Source organism: Tachypleus tridentatus, chromosome 13 (genome assembly GCF_004210375.1).
Source record: "Tachypleus tridentatus isolate NWPU-2018 chromosome 13, ASM421037v1, whole genome shotgun sequence".
In the NCBI taxonomy this organism is placed as follows: Eukaryota; Metazoa; Arthropoda; class Merostomata; order Xiphosura; family Limulidae; genus Tachypleus; species Tachypleus tridentatus.
In genome coordinates this window covers 231000312-231022399 of record NC_134837.1, presented here as the reverse complement: position 1 = coordinate 231022399, position 22088 = coordinate 231000312, and the positions used below count along the sequence as shown (strand labels likewise).

Here is a 22088-nt window from a genome sequence, read left to right as displayed (position 1 = left end):
CCTTACCATCACAGATTATTACAATTTTCATAAACTATTATCGACCTTGTCTGCTAATATTGTTTCGTTGAGGTTAAAGTTATGCTTAATATCATACTGATTAACTGTTCCAGATTTCCATAAACAAACCTCAATAAACTCTGATAATATATTTCACTGAAGCCATGCGTCATAGTTTGTTGATATTCATGAAGTAATCTGGTCTTGATTATTTAATAAACTTGAATAAACACGAAAACATTATTTTGAGTCCATCGATATCATCATGAATATTTACATGATTGTCTAACACGGAAATAAACACATATCGTTTAGTCCATCACAGATAGGCCTGGCATGGCCAGGTGGATAAGGCACTCGACTCGTAATTGAGTCGCAGGTTCGAATCCCCATCACACAAAACGCTTGCTCTTTCAGCCATGGAAGCGTTATAATGTGACGGTCAATCTCACTATTCGTTGGTAAAAGAGTAGCCCAAGAGTTGGCGGCGGGTGATGATGACTAGCTGCCTTCCTCTAGTCTTACACTGCTAAATTAGGGGCGGCTAGCGCAGATAGCCCTAGAGTACCCAAATTCCGACACAGTGAAATTTGGAACCATCGCAGGTATTAGTAAGAAACGTTTATAACGTCGTAAAACAAAGCAACAAGAAAGAGCGCAATATTCCATAGTCACCAGTAACGCATGATTACCACAGTGTGAAACAAAAGTATATTGACCAGTGCACCACATTAATTATATATATATACTTTTAAAATATTTTGCAACAAGAGACTAAATACAAGTTTTCTATTGAATGTTGTCAGTATTAATAGAAAGTTACAATATTTCTTCAAAAACAAATGTTGTCCAGTAAAATATTATGTAACAAAAGAACAACACAGTATTGAATAGATTGCCTTACTCACCAGGGAGCTGTGATTAGAATATTATATGTGACAGAAATAAAAATATACTGGCTATTCCACAGTTTTCATCATCACTAACTTCACAGTAAAACGTAAAAAATTAAAAGACAGGGCGAAGTAAAAATCAGTTGCTTCTAAACACAATAAGGAATCTAATTTTATTTTCGATTAAATTTCAATAAATACACGCATTTAACTGAAAAAGACGTTTGATTTTGTGCTAACACGAATAGGATATAAACATGAAAATAGATGCAATAGTGACATTAATCATGATAATGTGAATTTGGAGAACTTACTTTTACTTCACCTGGATATTGTTTAGTCCATACCAATAATGAATATTTAAAACACTATTTAACAATACTGGAAGAAGAATAGTTAAACAGTATACTATTATTGTTATTAATAGAAAATTAAAACAGTCTGAAGTGCAAAATAGCTTGTCCAGTTCACCAAGAGATGTTTAAAGTATTATATAATTAAAAACAAAACTTTGACCAGTCAAACATTTTTATGATTAATGAACATTAAAAGTACATCTATCACAGCAATAAAATTACACCAAAATCGTTATTAAGGGAAGTATACAATGCTTTGTAACAATCATTGTAAGGTTTGGTAACAATGAAAACAGTAGAATGGACAGGGTATATCTGTTTCTATTATAAGCGTCTGTACAAGTGACTATGTCAGACCGAGGAGTATATTTATGACAGTTTTTTTCATATTTATTGTTGTACACGTATGTTAATGTCAAGTGTTACCGTGGTTGAATAGACGATACATTTTTGTTGTTCTGTTATATAATATTTTAACGTCTGCACATTGTAATCGTGGACAGTTTACTTTTATCATTTTCTTACATATAATGTGCAATCACCCGTAAAGAGCACTCTTACGAGAAGTACACAGTATTATGTAAAAGAAACGTGTTATTCACCCATTGTCGACAGGCTTAAAACTATATATACGAAATACTAAAAGAACTTTCAATCTTCTGTAATCTGTGCTTCGTTATCAGGCGAGAAAAAGCACTCGATAAGGCATGAAAGAGAAAACAAACTACCGTTAAGTACTGTAACTAGGACTAAAATAAAGGCTTTACAAAAGTTTAAAATAGTTGATACGAAGAAAATATCTAAGGTTAAGAGGAGAGCTATAAGCTTTTAACCTCAATAAAAGAAGAACATTGAGGTTTAGACGTGACGTCAGTTAATAGGATCATACACGTCATCCAGAGTAACTACGACTATATTAGCTCAAAGCACTTACCCTCAACCCTCGTCTAAAACACAGTAATAACATATTTCCATAACGTTATACTGATTTTTTAAAACGGCTACTCATGTTTGTCTGTCTAAAACAAAATCTGTTATCCCAATTACAAAAATGGGTACACAAGAAAAAGGGCGTGGTATATATAGGACACTTGATGGACGGACGCATTCTGCTGAACATCTTACTTCGAGCTCAGGGTTGCCAAGACAGCGAAAAATAGATTGGTCCACTCACCATCCTCATCAGAAGCGCCTGGGCCGACTTAATGCAACACATGACAGCACGTGTCACCTGACAGGATTCTGTACACCTTCTTGGAATGAAATATGTTGTACAAACATTAGGCACAGACTTTCCAGATGTTTGCGTTAAAGGGTTAAGTACTGTCCCTTACCTACAGAATCATTACGGTCACACGGCGGGATAAAGTAGACAGGACTGATCAGGTATTGGGATGTAAGTAACTGAGTTCACGTGCTTCAGGTGTTGGCCGGATGGAACAGAATCTATGTTTATTTATTACTCGTACTTTTGGAGGTGAGTTATTTTTATTTTTATGCACCGCGAGTTAGAACTTTAGGCTAAGTTTTCCGTTATTTGCTGAAAGTATGTAAACAACGAATACACTTAACTCCTGTACTAGTATCACTGCAGATATCCAGTTAAGTGCTCAGCTACTGTAAAAAATGACTTTAAAATGTTCTACTTATTGATTATTAGATTAAGTTTGTTTAACTAAAGAATCTCCAAGTTTGTCTTTTATTACTACTGCAAAAAATTACGTTATACAGTACGTGACGTTTCCCGCCAAGTGGTGCGGTAGGTTATTCATTTACCAGGTTGCCAAAACATTTGTATTATAATTCATGTGCACATTAATCTTAATGTCCTGCTTCCAGGTCAAGTTCAAGACCTAGTCTTGATTTCGCAAGATATAAACCCTTTGGTGCTAAAGAGAAGTTTCTAATGATGAAAGAAAGTTAAAACTTAATTACGTGATGGATATTTAATACCATAGAAACTTTTCACATTAAGGCAAAGGTTTCTAATTGCAACAAACAATCTCTAATCAGAAGAATAATATTTTTATTAATATGTGCAAAGATATAGAATAAGGAGATTATTAACTTATCTTTATTTATGGTTAAAACCTGACTTGTGGATAAATTACTGTTTTGAACGAACAAGATTAACTAATTAAGCAACTAAAATTGGTTTTCATTGCTTCAAAAATAATCATCTCATTATTAATAATAAAAATTGTAATACAAAGAATCTGATAATTCTCTTATTGATTTGTTTTAACTCAATGTCTAAGAATCCACACTGATTCATTTTATATGCTAAAAATGTAATGACTCAGTAAAATATACTTAAACTGCTTTAGTTCTAATAAACTTGCGAATAATTAGTTTAAATGGTAATGATCTGATGATCCTGCATCCACTTTCGTTTAACTTTTTAATATCTGATTGTTTTAAATGGTCGGTATCTAATAATGTAGAACAGATCAGTTTTAGAATGTTAGGATACAATAAAACTAAAACTGATGACTGATGATCTTTCAGTTTCCGGTATCTAATCATCCAGAAATTCATTTATTTTGAACCTACTATTTTAATGTATTTAATTAACAATAATTTAAGAAAATGACAGCAAAAACAAAATATTAAAACTTGTGATTGATTCACAAACTTCTTTTAAATCATGTAATAATTCCTTATAATTTATCACATGTTTTATGTATATTTAAGCCTCATGCTTTTCAATGGTTATTTATTATTTTCAAAATTGAGTAGTCTGATTAAATACCATGTAACTAATTTACTAAAGAAAACTAATCGCGACAAAACCAACATAAGGAATTTTAGCATTAAAACTTACATTTATTACAGTAGATGGCAGCATAGTAGAAAGTTAATATTTTATTTTTGGTCAGCAGATGTCAACAGCTTAGGATTTTATAATACAATGCTAACTCGGTAGTCCATACTTTCTACATCATCTTTTATGAAAGATAATCGATAAAAGATATATTACAGCTACAACTTTTTTTATACATATCTACAGCTTATAAAATAATTCAATCAGACAAAGTTTTGATATCCAAGGAAGATAAACAGAAGACGTTTAATGCTCTACGCAACTTCAAAACATTAACGACTCCAAAGTCCAGGTAGCTACAGTTTATAAAAAGATTCTGTTGTAACACTTTTTACTTAGTCAAATATATTCTAAAGTCGTATTTTACAGTTGACTGATTGAGCCGTAGTAAAATTACAGGAAATACGTTTACATTTCAACACGGAATTTTTAATATGTTCAACAAATGTGAAATATTAACACGAGAAAATGTTTACATCTGATCTTTAGTACTTGTTGAAAGAAGAAAATTATGTAAATACATTTCAACGAGTGGTTACATAAGATAAAGTAATATGAATACATTTCTACACTTCATCTTTCGTATATTCCTGAAACTGGGAGGGAGAATATATTCAGTTTCAGAAATCGAATTTTATTAATGCGAGATTATAGGAGGAAATGATGTGGTAAATTTTTTAACAACCTGAAGGAGAAGTTAAAACACGTATTAGAGTAAATAAAAATGTAAAGTACAACACATTTCTCCAGCAAATTTATAAATGTTCTATTACTGTATGAAGAAATAAACATTTCATTTGCAAGCAAGAAGAATATTTGCGGTATGAGAAATACACCAATTTTTTTTACAAAGCTAAAATCATTTTGTAAATAGCTAAAATGAGCAACTGAACCCCAACCCATTAGATATTTCTGGGAGAAGAATCGGTAAGTTTGTACTTTTGTAGAAAGTTAACTCTTTCCACTTATTTTCAATAAAATAATTTGATAGTAATGTTAATTACTTAGAAAATGCTACTGAAATACATTCAAATCAAATCTTAGAAACTACTCCTTTTATTTAGTACATTGGTTTCGGTACTCTTTAATTATGCTAATCTCAAATATTCTGATCAGATCTTTCGAACCCGAGAGTTACAATTAAGATCATCACATCGTGTTTTGCACGAACCACATTAGGTCAATTTCTGCACATGAGCGTTGATGTAACGTCACGCGATTATCTTTATACACATGACAGTAAGGGTAAAGGTAATACAACTACGCCTCGCCTGACTAGAATTTTGTTACTTTTGTTTAAGGTTAGCAGGGATAGAGGCAGGTCATATGTTGGCCTTGCATATTTACATGTGTATTGAGGTCGATGCACGTCATACAAATAACACCATGTAACACAAATTATGTTCCTGGACAGTATGTGTTATTTATTAATTGCTTATGTTGCAAAAATACAGAAAATGGCCCTTCAAACTTTGCTTTTGTGATCTGGATAATGAAGTTTAGAAATTAACCTATTTTCTATGTAAAAACAGGCAAATTTGCACATTTTCATTTACATGAGGTCTGAATAAAACAACATATAAATCAAGATTTACATGTATTTATATTAAAGTTATACAAAAATGTTCAGAAACGAGTAGTTTTCGAGATATTTGCGACTGTAATGTAAATCACTTTCACGTATCAGCCCCAAATATAGTCTTACATCATGTTTTCGTTATACACTTCCAGGTCACAAAAGTAAAGTTTGAAGAAAAAATAGGTCTTTTCCATTTACTTTAGGCATAAGCAATTGGAAAATAACACTTTCTGCCCATAAACAAGAAAAATATATATATATTTTTTTTACATAGTGTAATTTATTATGCATCGCTTTTCAAGTCAAACTAACGTAGTTCTATCGCTATAAAACCAGAGTTTCTGTTTATGCATGAATCACTACTGGAAATAAGAAGTCAACTGTAACGTACTAAACTAAGGAATTCTATGAATACGTAAGGTTTGTATTTAAGGGTAAAGTGTTATTGTAAGAACTGAGTTGTGCCATATTACACTGCGTTACAACAGTAGCTAAAGTATGCCACATTAAACTGCATTATAACAACAACTAATTTGTATCATTACAAGTTGACCTTCGATACTATTGAGCTAAACCTTGTAAAGGGTGTGTAACAGCTGTGCCTTGACAAATTCGCATACACCAGTAGCTGATCTATATCAAGGTAAACTCAGTTATAGAAACTGATCTGTGCCCAGACTAACCTGTGCTAGTATAGTGTTGTGCAAAGTCACAATAAACCGAGTTATATTAGTTATTGATCTATGGCATGCTGAAACGAATAACCACAATATCAACAAAATGATAACACTTACTGCTCTGCAACAATGGTGAGCTTGGATACAACACTAACTGAGAAATGCAATGACAAAGTGAGTTACAACAGCAACTGATTTGTGCTATGGAAAATGAGTTACTGAATTAAAGTATCTATACAATGGCCATCTAAGGGTTGGAATATTTACTGATTTATGATTGATTATCATAAAGTACGACAGTAACTTATCTATATAATGGTAAATATAATAGCAACTGAGCTATGCACTGGTAAAACGAGTTATTAGCGTAATTATTCTATTGGAAAATAAATCGCATCAGTTGCTGATTTAACCCAACACTAACTAATTTATTCAAAAGTAAAATGTCCATAGCAGTGACTCATGAACTTATGGTAACGTTATTTACAGCAGTAAATGAACTAGTCATGTTTCTATACTGTTATAGCTGTAAATTAACCTGCTCTATGAACCCATTTAAAATGCGTTACAACAATAGATGCCTTATGTCATATTACATGTAATACAACAGTAACTGCCTCTGTCTGTTAAAGTAACTAGCCTATCCATCTGTAAACTAAGTTACTACAATCGCTGGATATATAATGTTAAACAAGTTTTAACATTAACAGAGTTATACTTTATAAAAGTAGTTTTTACTTTTCTAGTTCTTGCATTTCAGTTTGTTGACTAACCTTAACTGCACGTAATGAACTACGCTAAGACACACTTTTAAATTGTACTTGTTTTTGTGCAAGTTCTCAGAAAGGATGTCGAGAGCAAACCATATTTGGTCAGGTTGGATGTGACGTCACCCACCCCAACCCCCACACAACACATGACTGTATGAGAAACGTTATGAGAATCTTAAGAACAAACTTAAAACTGTGTAACCATATAAAACGATGACGTTTGTGGCCATTACGGAAGTAACTGTACAAAGTGGAGGTGGTTAATGTGTTATTCTGATATCGGTTACCTGTTGAGTCATCTTGAGTCCACGTGCGAAAGTAAAGAGAATAATTGATAAGAGAGATTAAATCAACTGTTGTTTGAAATATTCTAATTTACAACCACGCCTGTTTGTACACCAGATGACTTACAAATCTTCCGCTACAGACAATTAGCTTTGTGTATATACACAGATGAATATAACAAAAACCACTGAATGAGATTTTAATGAAAGTATGTCGAATGTCAGCGTTAGAAATAAAGGTTCGTGGCTATTGCTAAAACGGTTATTAACGAAGAATAAACAACAACAATAACTTAACACTGTCAGCGTCATCAAGCAACTCTTTCATAGTTCGAAGAGACAACGTTCTTTACGACACTGTATTTAATGGATATTTTAAATTTTGATTTAAGGTTTCTACTGGTATAACTTGTTGCATAATGCGGGAAACTATTCAACAGTCTTAAACGAGTCTGGATTAATGGGTATTCACACCGTACTGTCTGGATTTGTAGACTTATGGAGAGTATTGTTTATATTAATGGACATAGCGTACTCTCTGCATTAATAGGCATATAGATCGTAATGTCTAGACCAACGGACATACACAGTTTTGTGTTTAGACTAACAGACACAAACACCACATTATAAAATACTTTGAATAATTACATTAATTGTTCCTTGCAAGATTGTTGTCTTTATCATCTGTCCTATACTTTCAGTTTATTCTCTTTAAAATTCTCTTCCACTACTTACAGTTTATAAAAAGGATACAATGATAATAATAATTAGATTGACAAATTTCATTTTAAACGTATAACTAGAGGACTTCATATTTTTAGTGTTTTATTTTGTGTGTGTCGCATTGTGTTGAGGCTAACTGTAATCCCATGCTTTTAAATGCTAACATAGTTTTTGGAGACAAACATTAGAAGCCGTATTGTCTAGACCAATAGACATAAATACCATACATAAATCACTGGACACTGAATCCCGCGTGAAACAGAAGTACAATCGTTATCCAAACAGTACAGACAGGTGTAATGATTCCTTTTAGGCGTTTCTGAATAAACATTTAATTACTATTTCGGTAACTCCCCACATATTCTAACTCTTTGTTTGCTTCAGAATTATCGCCTGAAGCGACACAAGGGCTATCTATATGTTGTCGCGTCTAATTTTGGACCGATAGATTAGGAGGAAGAACATCCCGTCTACAGCACTCTCAGGCTACTCTTGGCTGACCGAATAGTGGATTTTGACCGTCGATCACTCTTACAGTTCATCCAGTGCCTCATGCGTGGGGAGCGTTTCTAAAACATGGGTAAACAAACAATTTATCTTCAGATTCACAGTTTGTACTAAATCACTCAACCATGTACGCCCAGCCCGTAGGCATATAGTGGATCAATTTTTATCATGTTTGTTTATTTAACATTTTCCTAAATTGTGACTCTACTTCTATCTATACCAAAACTGATTTTGACTTTAAGCAGTCTTCAGGTATTTATAACTAGATTGATTTTGACGGTATACACTCTTCATAAAGTAGAGCTGAACTGATATTTTCTTCAAACAGCCGACTTAAATGGTTGAATTAGTTTCAACCACAAACAAATCACAGATGACAAAATCTTGTCAATGAAAGCAAGTTCTCAGACAGACAGTGATAAAAGAAAACTTTAAAAAAAAACATACTCTTGTTGGTCAGCCGGTCGTTGAAGTCTGTTTCTTTAATTTATTATTATTCCTTAACAGTTTCATTTCGTCCTTGGCAGCACGAGATCGTTTGGCTCACAAAAGACAAACTCGTTTCGTTCCAAACGTTAAGCGTGACGTCGAAACCAAAACGTATTTGTCGTGACTTAACACCTTCACGACCTTAAAAGAGAGTAAAAAAATATCAGGTTTCTTCTGCCGTCAAATCCCAAACATCGTCAACATGCACGTAAAGTACGGTAGTGTTTGGGTACATCCACCATATAATAAACCCTAATGTATATTATAATACATGCATACACATATGGAATAGTATATAGTTTTTGTTGACTCCTTATAAGAACCAATTTACCGTCGATTAACGTACCATCTGCATTCTACGCTTTTTGGATCATATAAATACATTTTTTGAACTCTCACCCTCTGAACTTTCACGGTGACATTTCAAACCAATGGGGTTGAATTCTAACAAACGCCACCAATCCAGGCTGCTTGTACCTGGTGTAGTTCACCAACAGTCCTTGCTAGCGCCACCAATACGAGCTACCTGTACGATGTACCTGGAGTAGTTCACCAACAGTCCTTGCTAATGCCACCAATACGAGCTACCTGTACGGTGTACCTGGAGTAGTTCACCAACAGTTCTTGCTAATGCCACTAATAAGCTACTGACGATGTACCTGGAGTAGTTCACCAGCAGTCCCTAATGCCACCAATACGAGTGTACCTGGAGTAGTTCACCAACAGTCCTTGCTAATGCCACCAATACGAGCTACCTGTACGATGTACCTGGAGTAGTTCACCAGCAGTCCTTGCTAATGCCACCAATACGAGCTACCTGTACGATGTACCTGGAGTAGTTCACCAACAGTCCTTGCTAATGCCACCAATACGAGCTACCTGTACGATGTACCTGGAGTAGTTCACCAACAGTCCTTGCTAATGCCACCAATACGAGCTACCTGTACGATGTACCTGGAGTAGTTCACCAACAGTTCTTGCTAATGCCACCAATACGAGCTACCTGTACGGTGTACCTGGTGTAGGCTACGAACAGGATTAGATTATCGCTAAAGGCACCAACAATAACTAGAAGCAAACATTACTAGAAATGATTTATTAATACCTACATAATGAACTGCTCTTCCACATCTATTTTACATTGCATTACATTACTACACATTCAAATGGGTGAAATTACTTTTCGTATCCACATCGTACAAAAAACACAACCACGAACTTTATTGTATTGGTAGCCGAAAGTCATCACGTAAATCGCAAGCCAAGTAACGATCAATGACTTTGCCAATAACCTACATCACATAGTTTCCTTAGGCTAGTGAAATTATAGATTCGAACGAAGTTCAACATTCTGTACCCATTTTGAACAGATTGCAAAAAAAGAGAAGAAAACAGAAAATGAGGTAAGAGTCGGAGTCAAGCAACCATGTATATGACAAAAGTTTTCGTTCTGACGTGTTGATCAGACGTTATGTGTCTGCGTTGATTGTTTTAAGTAATCCTGGCAGCCAATAAATAAACCTATGAAGAGTGAATAGTTTTGTTTGTTTGTTTTTGAATTTCGCGCAAATCTACTCGAGGGCTATCTGTGCTAGCCGTCCCTAATTTAGCAGTGTAACACTAGAGGGAAGGCAGCTAGTCATCACCACCCACCGCCAACTCTTGGGCTACTCTTTTACCAACGAATAGTGGGATTGACCGTCACATTATAACGCCCCCACGGCTGAAAGGGCGAGCATGTTTGGTGCGACCGGGATTCGAACCCGCGACCTTCAGATTACGTGTCGAACGCCTTAACACGCTTAGCCATGCCGGGCCCAGAGTGAATAGTACTTTGTACAACGGGAAACAGTATTCAGAATTTTGGAGTTATCAGTCCTCAAACGTGTCATATAACTTAGTAAAGAATGATAAAACTGTGAAAGAGCAAATAAAAGGAAACCATTGTTAGAGGGTTTTAATATAACATTTTAATCAGTTACACGTTGACACACCATTAGCTCTTTAAATTTGTAACTCAAATAATCTCGTTGAACAACAAATACAACTTTTAAGACACGAAATATTAATAATACTTAGGCGTCTAGTGCCTAAAGTAGTTTACCTATAGCACCATGCTACTTGGTGTTTGTAGCAACATCTCAATCACAGTATGTAACTAGTTCAGTTTGTTATCTAAGGTAGTACAGCTAGATCACTACGGAGTGTGTAGTAATGTCTTACAGTGTTTAATTAGTTCAGTTTGTTGCCTAAGGTAGTATAGCTAGATAGCAATACAACGTGAATTGCGTAGCAGCATGTTAACTGTATAATGCATTTAATTAGTTTTTCCCATGTATAAATAAATCACTCTTTGCAACTAAATCAATACGCTACTTTATTAATGTGTAGCAAGCTAATTTGTAACCTACGGTTTGTTGGTTGATTTTTGTGTTACCTAAATCTTATGGCTTGGTTGTTGCGATACTGTGTATCGATAAGTGCTGTTTGTCTGTTTCTGTTTTTTGCCTTGAGTACACAGATTGACCAATGGGTTATTATAAGCTAATAGATATAACAGTGTTTTTGGAATTTGTGGACACTTACTAAATTTTATTAAAATATGTGTATCATCAGTAGTCATTTCATTTTATCAGTGTACCTTAACTTCCCTTTCGTCACATTTCTGTGAGCTTTGGCTTGAAGTGCTTTTTCGGGTCAGTAACACCTTACACAAATTTAAAACCCAAAATTGACACAACTCCTGAAGAGGCTGACCACAAAAGTGATAGATGTTGCCGAAAAAATTTAGTTTAGTTAAAGTGTTACCTAAATAGTGCAGCTACACCAGTTTATTAACTGAAAAAAGTGTTATGATCAACTGAACTGCATAGATGGGTAAATGCACTAACTCAATGTTTTAGTTGTAATGGGTCAATGTGTTAACCTTATAAGTTATTTTTTCTACCTCAAGAGTGTAGTAAGATTACTGTGTTATATGAAATAGGTAGCTGGATCAATAAATTACCTGAAATGTGTAGTTAGTTCAATGTATTACTTGAAGTTTGTTACCAGAAGTAGGAAACAAGATTTTTATCCAGTGGGGGTAGCCATGTTTTCCACTCGGGGAGAAGGGCAGAAAATGTTAAGTGTGTCATTAATTAAAACATTTTTATTTATTTAAATTTATAATAAAATGGTAATTAAAACAAATCAATATAATAATGTTTATAATATATCAAAGCTGAAAATTAATATGTGATCAATTTGTCTAGATTTTTTTCAATGGGGCTCACTTACCCCCTCCCCCCAGCTACATCTGGTTTTACTTGAAGTACTTGAATCAACCTATTACCTGAAGACTGCTGCTAGATAAATGTGTCACCCAGTGTGTAGCAAGATTAGTGTTTTATCTGAAGTGTGCAACTGTTACCTGAAAACTTGAAACACTGTAGGTATACCAATACATTATTATGTTGCTTAATGTGTATAGCTAAAACGGTATATTACATTAACGTATAACACTACTTTAAAATAGTATCTATAATTATTTAGTGTGATTCCAAAATGTTATTTTCTATTAATTCGCGAAGACGAACGTCAACACAGCCATATGATATACAACCTCAGATTAAGGCATGGGTTTACCGGGCTGAAACCAAGGGCCTCACACTAATTAGCGGACCTCAAGCTATGACTATAAATGTGTTGCACATAGAGGTTCTATATCGAATGGGTCTCTGTGAGTTGAAAAGCCTAGTGACAATAAAACCCTTTATCTAACCAGCCTTGGTGATATGTACCCCATTTTTCAGTGTTATAAGCAACCACTATAGCTGAACGTCCGAAATGCGGATCTCCTTCATATATTCTGTTTCGTTATTTCTGAGACAGCATTAATTATCCAAATATAGATTGGATTTTTTTTTCTAAAAAGCTAAACCCACGTGATGGGACGAAACAAATATCAGCAAACTAACAAGTTCGTATGACGCTTGTTAAAATACCAGGTATACCGGATAAAGGCATACTCTCGTAACGGATGTTTAAATAATAAATGAAACAACCAAACCTTTTAAGACAGTTTCCTGGTGTCGAGAGTAAATATGTTTGAGGCTGGAGTGCAACAAGCAGAAAATGTAAAAGGGCATTGCCTTAGCACTTGTCATGGTTATTTATTAGTATTACAGCTAATTTCTATCCGTTTAATCAGTACAAACTATGTACGTAGAAAACTTATATAAACAAACCACAAAATAAAAATTGTATGTTTCATTACTAGGATGACGTAATTCAAGTTTGTTAAAATCCGATCTAATCACGTGTTTATTTCCAGGTCCTTATACCTGGATAGTTTCAGTTTCTTACCGAATTGCTGTTTAACAGAAACGTAATGTTGAAATATACACGTTGTGAAACAAGGCGATAAGCTGTGATGACGTAGAAATCTGTAAACATCACGCATGACTCGCTCTACCCGCTAAGCAGGTTCTGTTCGCATAGCAACATGTTAAACTTCCGTCTCAAACTACAGTTACTATGATGGGTTCAGCAGAAAAGCGCACTTTTGTAACACAGCCTGAAGCATTAGAAACCGGCTTATGCTAAACTTACGAAACCTGCAGAGTCCCATTTCGTGTAAACTTTTTTCTTGTATAATAAAATTAAATCCACCTTACGTGAAGTCAGTATCACATTTTTTAACTGGATTCACGAAGTTCTTAAAACTACAAATCAAAATCAGTTCACAAATAAGATAACAATTTTATCTTGTTGAAAATAAACAACAATCTGATTTAATAATTTTTTGTAACCAATATATAAAGAAATATAAGTAAGAATTATTGGGTGCACGATTGTAGCTGTGATCCACGAGAGGATGGACAACTGTCTATACACTGTCAGGTCGTGTAATCTTGAAGCACCCGCCGCAAATTATTGGTTTCAGCAAGTCAAGACGAATTAAAGAAGGAAGATACAGTAGGTCAAAGTACAACAATAGGTGTGTTTCAACTGTCTAGAACGAATTTAAAACTAAGAGATAACTTTAACTGGTATCATTAAGAACAATGCCTTAAGACGATAAAGTACGAATCAGTAAGTCAATAACCTGATAGTATGTAAAAGTACAGCAGATGTAAAGCAGGTTAATGAAATATGCTAGGTTTAAAATGTTAGAAAGGTGAAGTAGGAATAAAATACGTTTATTATGCAGAAACAGATTTAAAACATGTCAATAAGCAAGTTGACGACAAGCCAGTACGGTGCAATAGGTATAGAACATGCAAGTAAAATGAGTAGGCTTGGAAAATGTCAGTACAGTAGGTCGAGAACATGCTTGTGAGCTGCAATAGGTGTAGAACATGTCAGAAAGGTACAGCGGGTACAGAATATGTAAGTAACGTACAGTCGTTTTAGAAGGTGTCAGTAAGGTGCAATAGGTCCAGAACATTCAAGCAATGTGGAGAACACGTCGATATATAACATACGATAGGTTGAGGGTATATCAATGTGTAAAGTGCAGTAAGTGTAGAAAAAAACAGTAAAGTACAACGTGTCGAGATCGTGTCATTGGAGAAACAGAGAAATACTAGCACTTGTCATCAGACAAGTTACGGTAAGACTACAACGTATATATATATGTAGTGAAGGTTCAATATGCCTATAACAATATAAAAAGTGCATTATCTTAGCAGTATCATTAATACCAGCTAAATTATGCATTACCACAGAATTTTTAATTATTTAATCCTACCTCTTCATCCACGATGTCAAACATGTGGAGCTCAGTGTCACAGCTCACCTCTGAATTTCTACAAGCAAATGTAAATTTATTGATGTGAACATTTATCCAACACTGGGTCAACCATGTTGTGGAAGATTTATCGCAAATTTTACAAAACTGTCAACGAAAACAAAACAGATAACGAGAAAGATTCATTTAAATCTGTAAAATTTGTAGTTTAAATCTTGGCATAAAAGACTGGCTGTTATATAGTGTTCAGAAACACGACTTAGTGATATTGTTCAATGTAACAACCCAGTCTCGGTCCAATAAACTTCCGGAGGAAACCGGAAGTAGCGGTGCAAACCGATAACGCACTCTAATTTCAGCCGCCATGTTTCTTGATATAACCTGCATGTATAGTCATCAGAGAAAAACGATTGGATCTATGGTAACATAAGTTTTATATGTAGTCATACCTTCAGCCAACACAGGTATAAAGCTTCAAGACAGCTAATAAGAAAAGCCGTTACCCTTAATTTTCAAAAGTGTTACTTTTAACTGAAAACATATTATTTTTAACGTTGAAAACTGAACGTCAGTAAAATGTTGGTGCGTAGCATCTGGTAGCGTAGATTACATACTTTATACGAGGGCTGTTCAAACTGTTTGAATTGCGCGGGTCCAGTTGGTTCCAGGGGAATCCGCTTGATGTCGCTAGATTTGCACAGATCAGCTGATTACGACGCCATTTTCCGATTGCAGATATCTTCATTTGTGTATTAGCTACGCGGTTTTAAGTGAAGTGCGATTTTTTCGTTTGGCGGATTTCAGAATGAATGACCTGAAGGAGCAACGACTTGCTGTGAAATTTTGTGTTAAACTTGGAAAATCTGCGACTGAAACTTTTGCTATGCTTAACACGGTTTACGGTGATGTTGCTATGAAGCGAACGGCATGTTTCAAGTGGCATGAACGTTTTAAGGATGGTCGACAGTCCATTGAAGATGATGAGCGTCCTGGACGTCCTTCCACGTCAACTGACGACCCACACGTCGACAAAATCAACACCCTGGTGCGGGCAAATCGACGTCTGACTGTCAGGGAGCTTGCTGAAGAGTGTGGGATATCAGTTGGATCTTGTTACGAGATTTTGACCGAAAAATTGAAGATGCACCGCGTTGCTGCGAAATTCAGCCCTCAGAACTCGTGAGGTTTTGGCCAAACACTCGATCACTGTTCTTCCTACCCCCCCCCCTACTCACCTGACCTTGCTCCTTGCGATTTTTTCTTGTTCCCCAAACTCAAAAGACCCTTGAAAGGAAGAAGATTTGAGACGATTCTCGAGATTAAGGCAAATGCGACGAAAGAGCTGGAGGACATTATAAAAGAAGCGTACCAGGACTGTTTCAACAAGTGGAAACACCGTTGGGATAAGTTTGTGCGTTGGGGAGGAGAGTACTTTGAAGGGGTCCCAGACCTGTAACTTCTAAATAAAGTACATTTTGTTTTATGACGCCAGTCCGCGTATTTTTTGAACAGACCTCGTATGTCAGAATAAGGGCAGTATTACTGAATCTTTTAAATACTTGGTTTTTCATTTGTTATGCAATAACTCTTTTATAAAGTGTTTAATAAAACGAAGAAATAACGTTGCAGTTGCTGGATGTTTGTGTATTCATTAGTTATTCTAACAATGTTTAAAGTCATGGTTTCAGATTTTTGACTCGGTTGTTTTAAAAGAAGCTAAAGCTGCCGTCTTTTTACGCAGTTGTTTTAATAGTGATAAAAGCTGTTTATTTTCCCAGCTTTCTACTCAGTGCTTTTGAAATCGTAAAGTTGCACAGCTTCCCGGCTCTCTACTCGTTGTTCCAAAAGTGGTTGGAGATGTACAACTTCTCGGCTTTCCACTTTGTTTTCCAAAAGTGGTTACAGTTTTCAAGATTCCCGTCCTTGTAATAGGTTATTCTAAAAGTGACAAAAGTTCTATGCCCGGTTTTCCAAAGGTAGTTAAAGCTGTCTCGCTTCCCGTTTTATTTTATTATTTTTTAATTGGCCCGGCATGGCCAAGCGTGTTAAGGCGTGCGACTCGTAATCTGAGGGTCGCGGGCTCGCATCCCCGTCGCGCAAAACATGCTCACCCTTTCAGCCGTGGGGGCGTTATAATGTTACGGTCAATCCCACTATTCGTTGGTAAAAGAGTAGCCCAAGAGTTGGCGGTGGGTGGTGATGACTAGCTGCCTTCCCTCTAGTCTTACACTGCAAAATTAGGGACGGCTAGCACAGATAGCCCTCGAGTAGCTTTGTGCGAGATTAAAAAAAACAAACAAACAATTTTTTTATTTTTTGCTCAGTTGTTCTGAAAGTGATAAAAGCTGTTTAGCTTCTTCGCTTTCAAATGAATGTTCTTAAATTTGCAAAAACTGTCAAGTTTCTCGGCTTTCTGCTCGGTTATTGTAAAAACAGTTAAAATTCTCCAGTTTCCAGGTCTTCTAGTTGATTGTTCCAAAAGTGGTTAAAAGTGTTCAACTTCCCGATTAAATCACGTTTAATGTTTTCTGACTATTGACTTTTTAGGTAATAAAACCATTCCACTGACAGACGAGTGCTACACTTTTTAGCTGCGTCAGCCCTCATCAGCGCAGCTAAGATTTACTATGGAATGGTGTCTTAATTTGTTGCATATTTCATTTACTAAACTAAATGCTTAAGAAATCCCGGTTGCCAATCCTCGCTGAATGCTGGGCAACGACTAAACCTGTGTCGTAACGAGGAGGATGAATCAACACAAATTACATTTCATTTACTAAACTAAATGCTTAAGAAATCCCGGTTGCCAATCCTCGCTGAATGCTGGGCAACGACTAAACCTGTGTCGTAACGAGGAGGATGAATCAACACAAATTACACCAGTCGTAAATATCTATTAAATAATATTAATTAAAATCAACCTTAATGGGCTAATGAGAAGATATAAGGGTCGTGATTGCAATTCCATGTTGGCTATAGAAAGGTTTTATTACTTATAAAGGCGTAGGCAATGAACACTTGTTTTACAGAGCTCCAAAGTGTTTTGAAAAGTTGGACAATATTAACTTTTTTTTTTAATTCCATGGCAAAAGGTAGTGTGTGACGAAAATTTATATGGTTTTGTAGATCTTGCTATCTATATCTTCGATAGTGGTAATTTTTACCTGAATAAAATCAACTTATATAAATAATGATATTTCTGTTTGTTTTTCTTGTAAACAGCTTCGTCAGATGGCGCACTAAAGTAATAAATATATTCAGTTTACAAACTGTGATTATATAACATACAAAATATTAACAATTACATTGAAAGAAAATATTTACAAAAAGAAAATAAAAGGTTGAAGAAAACGTGAAATGAAAATAAAGGAGACTGCGTTTAGAAAAATAAACGAAACTATTTAGATCTAATATTACAAATACTTGCAATCAAAAGAAAAACATAAGGAAGATTTAGAAATATGGTGAAAAAAACTCTTTAGATCTATTTAACTTTATTTATTTGAAGACCTATAAAATCTGAATGCGTGTATCAAAATAATATAACAGTGGTGTTGTATATAAAATACATGAAAGAAACCTAAGTGTGACTGACGCCCCAAGTTGTTATAGTCGTGTCTTTTTTACGTCCCTTCACCTAATATTTATGGGTTTGGAGCTGTTACACATTTTCCTGTGGCTAAAAATTTGACACATTGTTGTTTGACCCCAAATTCATTTTATGTCTTTGAATAAGCATTCATTTCTAACGTAAGTTTCGAGTGTCATTTTAAATGTGACAGTAATCCATCAAAATTACACTTATACGCTACTTCACTTGGTACATGTCGCAAGTTTTCAAGCTCACGACTCAGCTTTTCTTCAGGCGTTTTAGTTTAAAATATCCTACGCCTGAAGAAAGGTTCTTTATAATCTTAAAGGTTTCAGCAAATAATCACGAGGAATAATCCAGGAAGTATCATTTTATTAATTACTAATCTTAAGATTAGTAACATTTCAATATAAGTTTGTTTTGTTTTTGAATTTCGCGCAAAGCTACTTGAGGGCTATCTGCGCTAGTCGTCCCTAATTTAGTAGTGTAAGACTAAAGGGAAGGCAGCTAGTCATCACAACCCACCGCCAACTCTTGGGGTACTCTTTTACCAACGAATAGTGGGATTGACCGTCACATTATAACGCTCCAACGGCTGAAAGGGCGAACATGTTTAGTGCGAGGGGGATGCGAACCTACGACCCTTGGATTACGAGTCGAGTGTCTTAACCCACCTGGCCATGCCGGGTCTTCAATATAAGCCAAGTAGACGTGTAAAGAGCAAATTTAACGTATCGTTTTTGACATAAAAGAATTGTTATCTTTACTTTTTATAACATTTTTGTGCTACTTAAAACAGAGTTACAAGAAATTTCTACTGGTGCTGAAATAAATCACGTCTAAACATCAAAGCCATCGTTTGATGACTCTTCTATACATGGTAATTTGAAACTTTAAAAATCAGACAGTAACTATTACATTTTAAACTAGTGGAACTTGCGCAGGGTTCTCAAAAGTGTTCTGTTTCAAGAGTGAATAAAAACAAAATTAAGAGTAACAAATATTTTTACTTTTTGCGCTTGAAGTTCATATGTCATGCTATGCTGTAACCTAAAGAGTGCATAATTCTTCTCGTGATTCATGGCAAGCATATGTTTAACTTGCGTCACAACAGTACGAATTTCAACATTAAGCGTCTCTTATCTGACGTTATTTCAGTAGCTACTGACTGACTGATAGATAACACACTACTGTATTGTGGTGCAAATGGTTAAAACAGGTGACCCCTCCAGGCGGTTTTCAGCCCTTTTACGGGGAAAAAAATGTGCAGCATATGTTATTACACAACTTAGGGTTTAGTTGCAAGACTGCTGTCTAATGAAGTGGTAAAATAATGGATTAAAAATAACCTATTATCATTATTACTCAAAATGAGATAATAGATCCCCAACATTTTTAAAAACTTCTCGGTGAGCTACAAGTATAAATCAGCTCGAACTTATAAAAATTTAACATTTTCTAAATATATTTATCCATCAATAGTAGTGAGCTCAGTAGATAGCCCAATGTGGGTTTGCTATAAGAAAAAACACACAAACACACCATCAGGAGTAAAAGCCACAATCTCCAAACATTTGCATTAAAGATTGAAGCATAAAAAAAGGAATTTAACATGATAACTTGGAAATATTCAATGCATGTCAACAGTAAGAAAGACAAACCACTTGCTATATAATATGCCAACATAATACGCGTATATCTCAAATTGTTTGTAAGTGCAAGTGGTTTTCTATCACATGGCTGAATTTCGTTCACTGATATATATTTCAAAGTAATTATTTTTATTTTCTTAATTTACTGAAATACCTTTATTAGTGTGTTTGGTTTAAGTTTTTCTTTTTTTTTTACTCAAAAACTTTGCAGTTTTATGGAGAACACTTGTTAGAAGCTACACAGAAACTGTTTGAACATTGTAGACCTCGACGAGAGAAGGCAACTGGTCAATAGCATCCACTGCCAACATATGAACTTCCGTTATTCGACTAAATAGCGTAATTTGACGTCACTTATAACACCCACTCACGGTACCAAAGTACGAAACGCGTTTTTTTTTTTGCAATAAGTGAACGCAAACCAAAGAACCTTCCGATTCACATTCCGAGCTCGTGAAAGATAATGACCGTCAAGTCCTTAAAAACTTTCATAGTAAAGGAATAGAACATTTCGTTGACAGTTCTGCTTTCGATATCAGTTTGTGCGAATATTAATCATGAATTTTACTAACTCTTATATGAGATCATTATAAACAATACAGAGAAAACCACAGATATTTCAGTGCAAATCAACGAGTTATCACCTGTCGAACTTTAAACCCATACAACGAGTTATCACCTATCGAACTTGTGCTCTGTGTTAATGTCGAAATTTAAGCAGATTTAAGATTTAACACATTTTGATTCACAATGAAGAATTTGAATGAAACCCGACTATGTGCTATAATCACTAAAAATTAGAGCAGAGTCACCAGCAGCCTTTACTGTATATAAAAAAAAACATCTTTTCTTCCTTGTTAATTTCTGTGTTGCTGACTCAATAAAACTACTTTCATTTCTACAAGCGCATTTTGTAATCTAAATAGAAAAAGTAAATAAATTTCTTTTTATCAATAAATGATAAAAATATTAAAAGTTTTGGTAAGACAAGACACAAAGTGCAATGCGAAACATGGTTCAAGTCAAAGACAATTATATATTATGGGTTTAATTTTGCATCTAGTTAAAATTCGAGAGAGAAAAGAGCATTATAATTTTAAACTGATCAAATGGATCTATATTTTATCTATTTAGATTTGTTTACTTTTGCCAAAATCAGTATTACTTTCTTGTTCATAAACTTTATGAATGAAACTTGAAAATACTAACTATCGGTGAAAAACGTGTAGAAAAAGGGTAAGGGTATTTAGATCCTCTTTCAACAGTTTTCATAGCTGGCAGATGATGAAAACAAGAATAAACCTGTTTCTGTCTTCACAAAAAGAACCGATGTACAGAATGTGATGTATCGTAATTGAGTTATTTTTTAGAAAAATGACTATTATTTTCATTTTCTCTAATGAAAAAGAAAATTACTGTAACGTTTATGTGACAAGCTCTATTCAGTACGTATCCTGGAGGCATGAGATAGTTCAGGAAAAACGGTGTGACAAAGTAATTATTTCATAGTATTATGCTATTATTTTATTTTTCTCTTGAGATACAAACCTGTAACTGTAAGCGTTTGATCAAAGAAATAAAAAAGTTTGGACCTATTTTTTTTCCATTTTATATTTCTATAATTTGAAACCTTTTCAAGCGGAACAAATACTTTTTACCAGGAAAGTGTTCCTCAACCATTTTCGTTCAAGACACCCCTACACATAGTTAAGAGTCTCCCCGACATCCCTAACGTTTTGGCCTAAATAACAGCGGTATGCCCAAGGAATGGGTCATATGGAAAACATTATTTTGTTAATATTTCGTAGCATCCATAGAGGAAGTTCTCAGCACCTCGGTTGAGAAACACTGGAAAGAATAAACTCTATTTTAAAGTTATAGAAAAATATCCAGAATAATAACCTTACACATAATCCATTATTATTTCCCTTCTGCAACAAGAAGATTTTATAACCAATTTATTTTAGAGATTTTTAACCGATTTAGTCTATTGTTATAAACCATGTTT

The 22088-nt window shown here is 34.7% G+C and overlaps 1 protein-coding gene across 7 annotated transcripts in view; it reads right to left on the bottom strand.

The window, feature by feature from the left end:
* The window catches only part of LOC143236985 (four and a half LIM domains protein 2-like), a 124171-nt gene that overhangs the window by 96452 nt on the left and 5631 nt on the right, over positions 1–22088 (bottom strand). For 2 of the 7 annotated variants that reach the window (XM_076475738.1, XM_076475739.1), the window contains exon 1: positions 2184–2323. The exons of 3 other annotated variants lie outside the window; for them this stretch is intronic. In XM_076475738.1, the coding sequence (XP_076331853.1) occupies positions 2184–2216 (33 nt within the window). In that variant the 5' untranslated portion in view covers positions 2217–2323. Of the gene's footprint in view, positions 1–2183; positions 2324–14836; positions 15099–22088 lie in introns of those variants that run through there. 2 more of the 7 variants (XM_076475742.1, XM_076475741.1) reach the window with 2 other exon arrangements.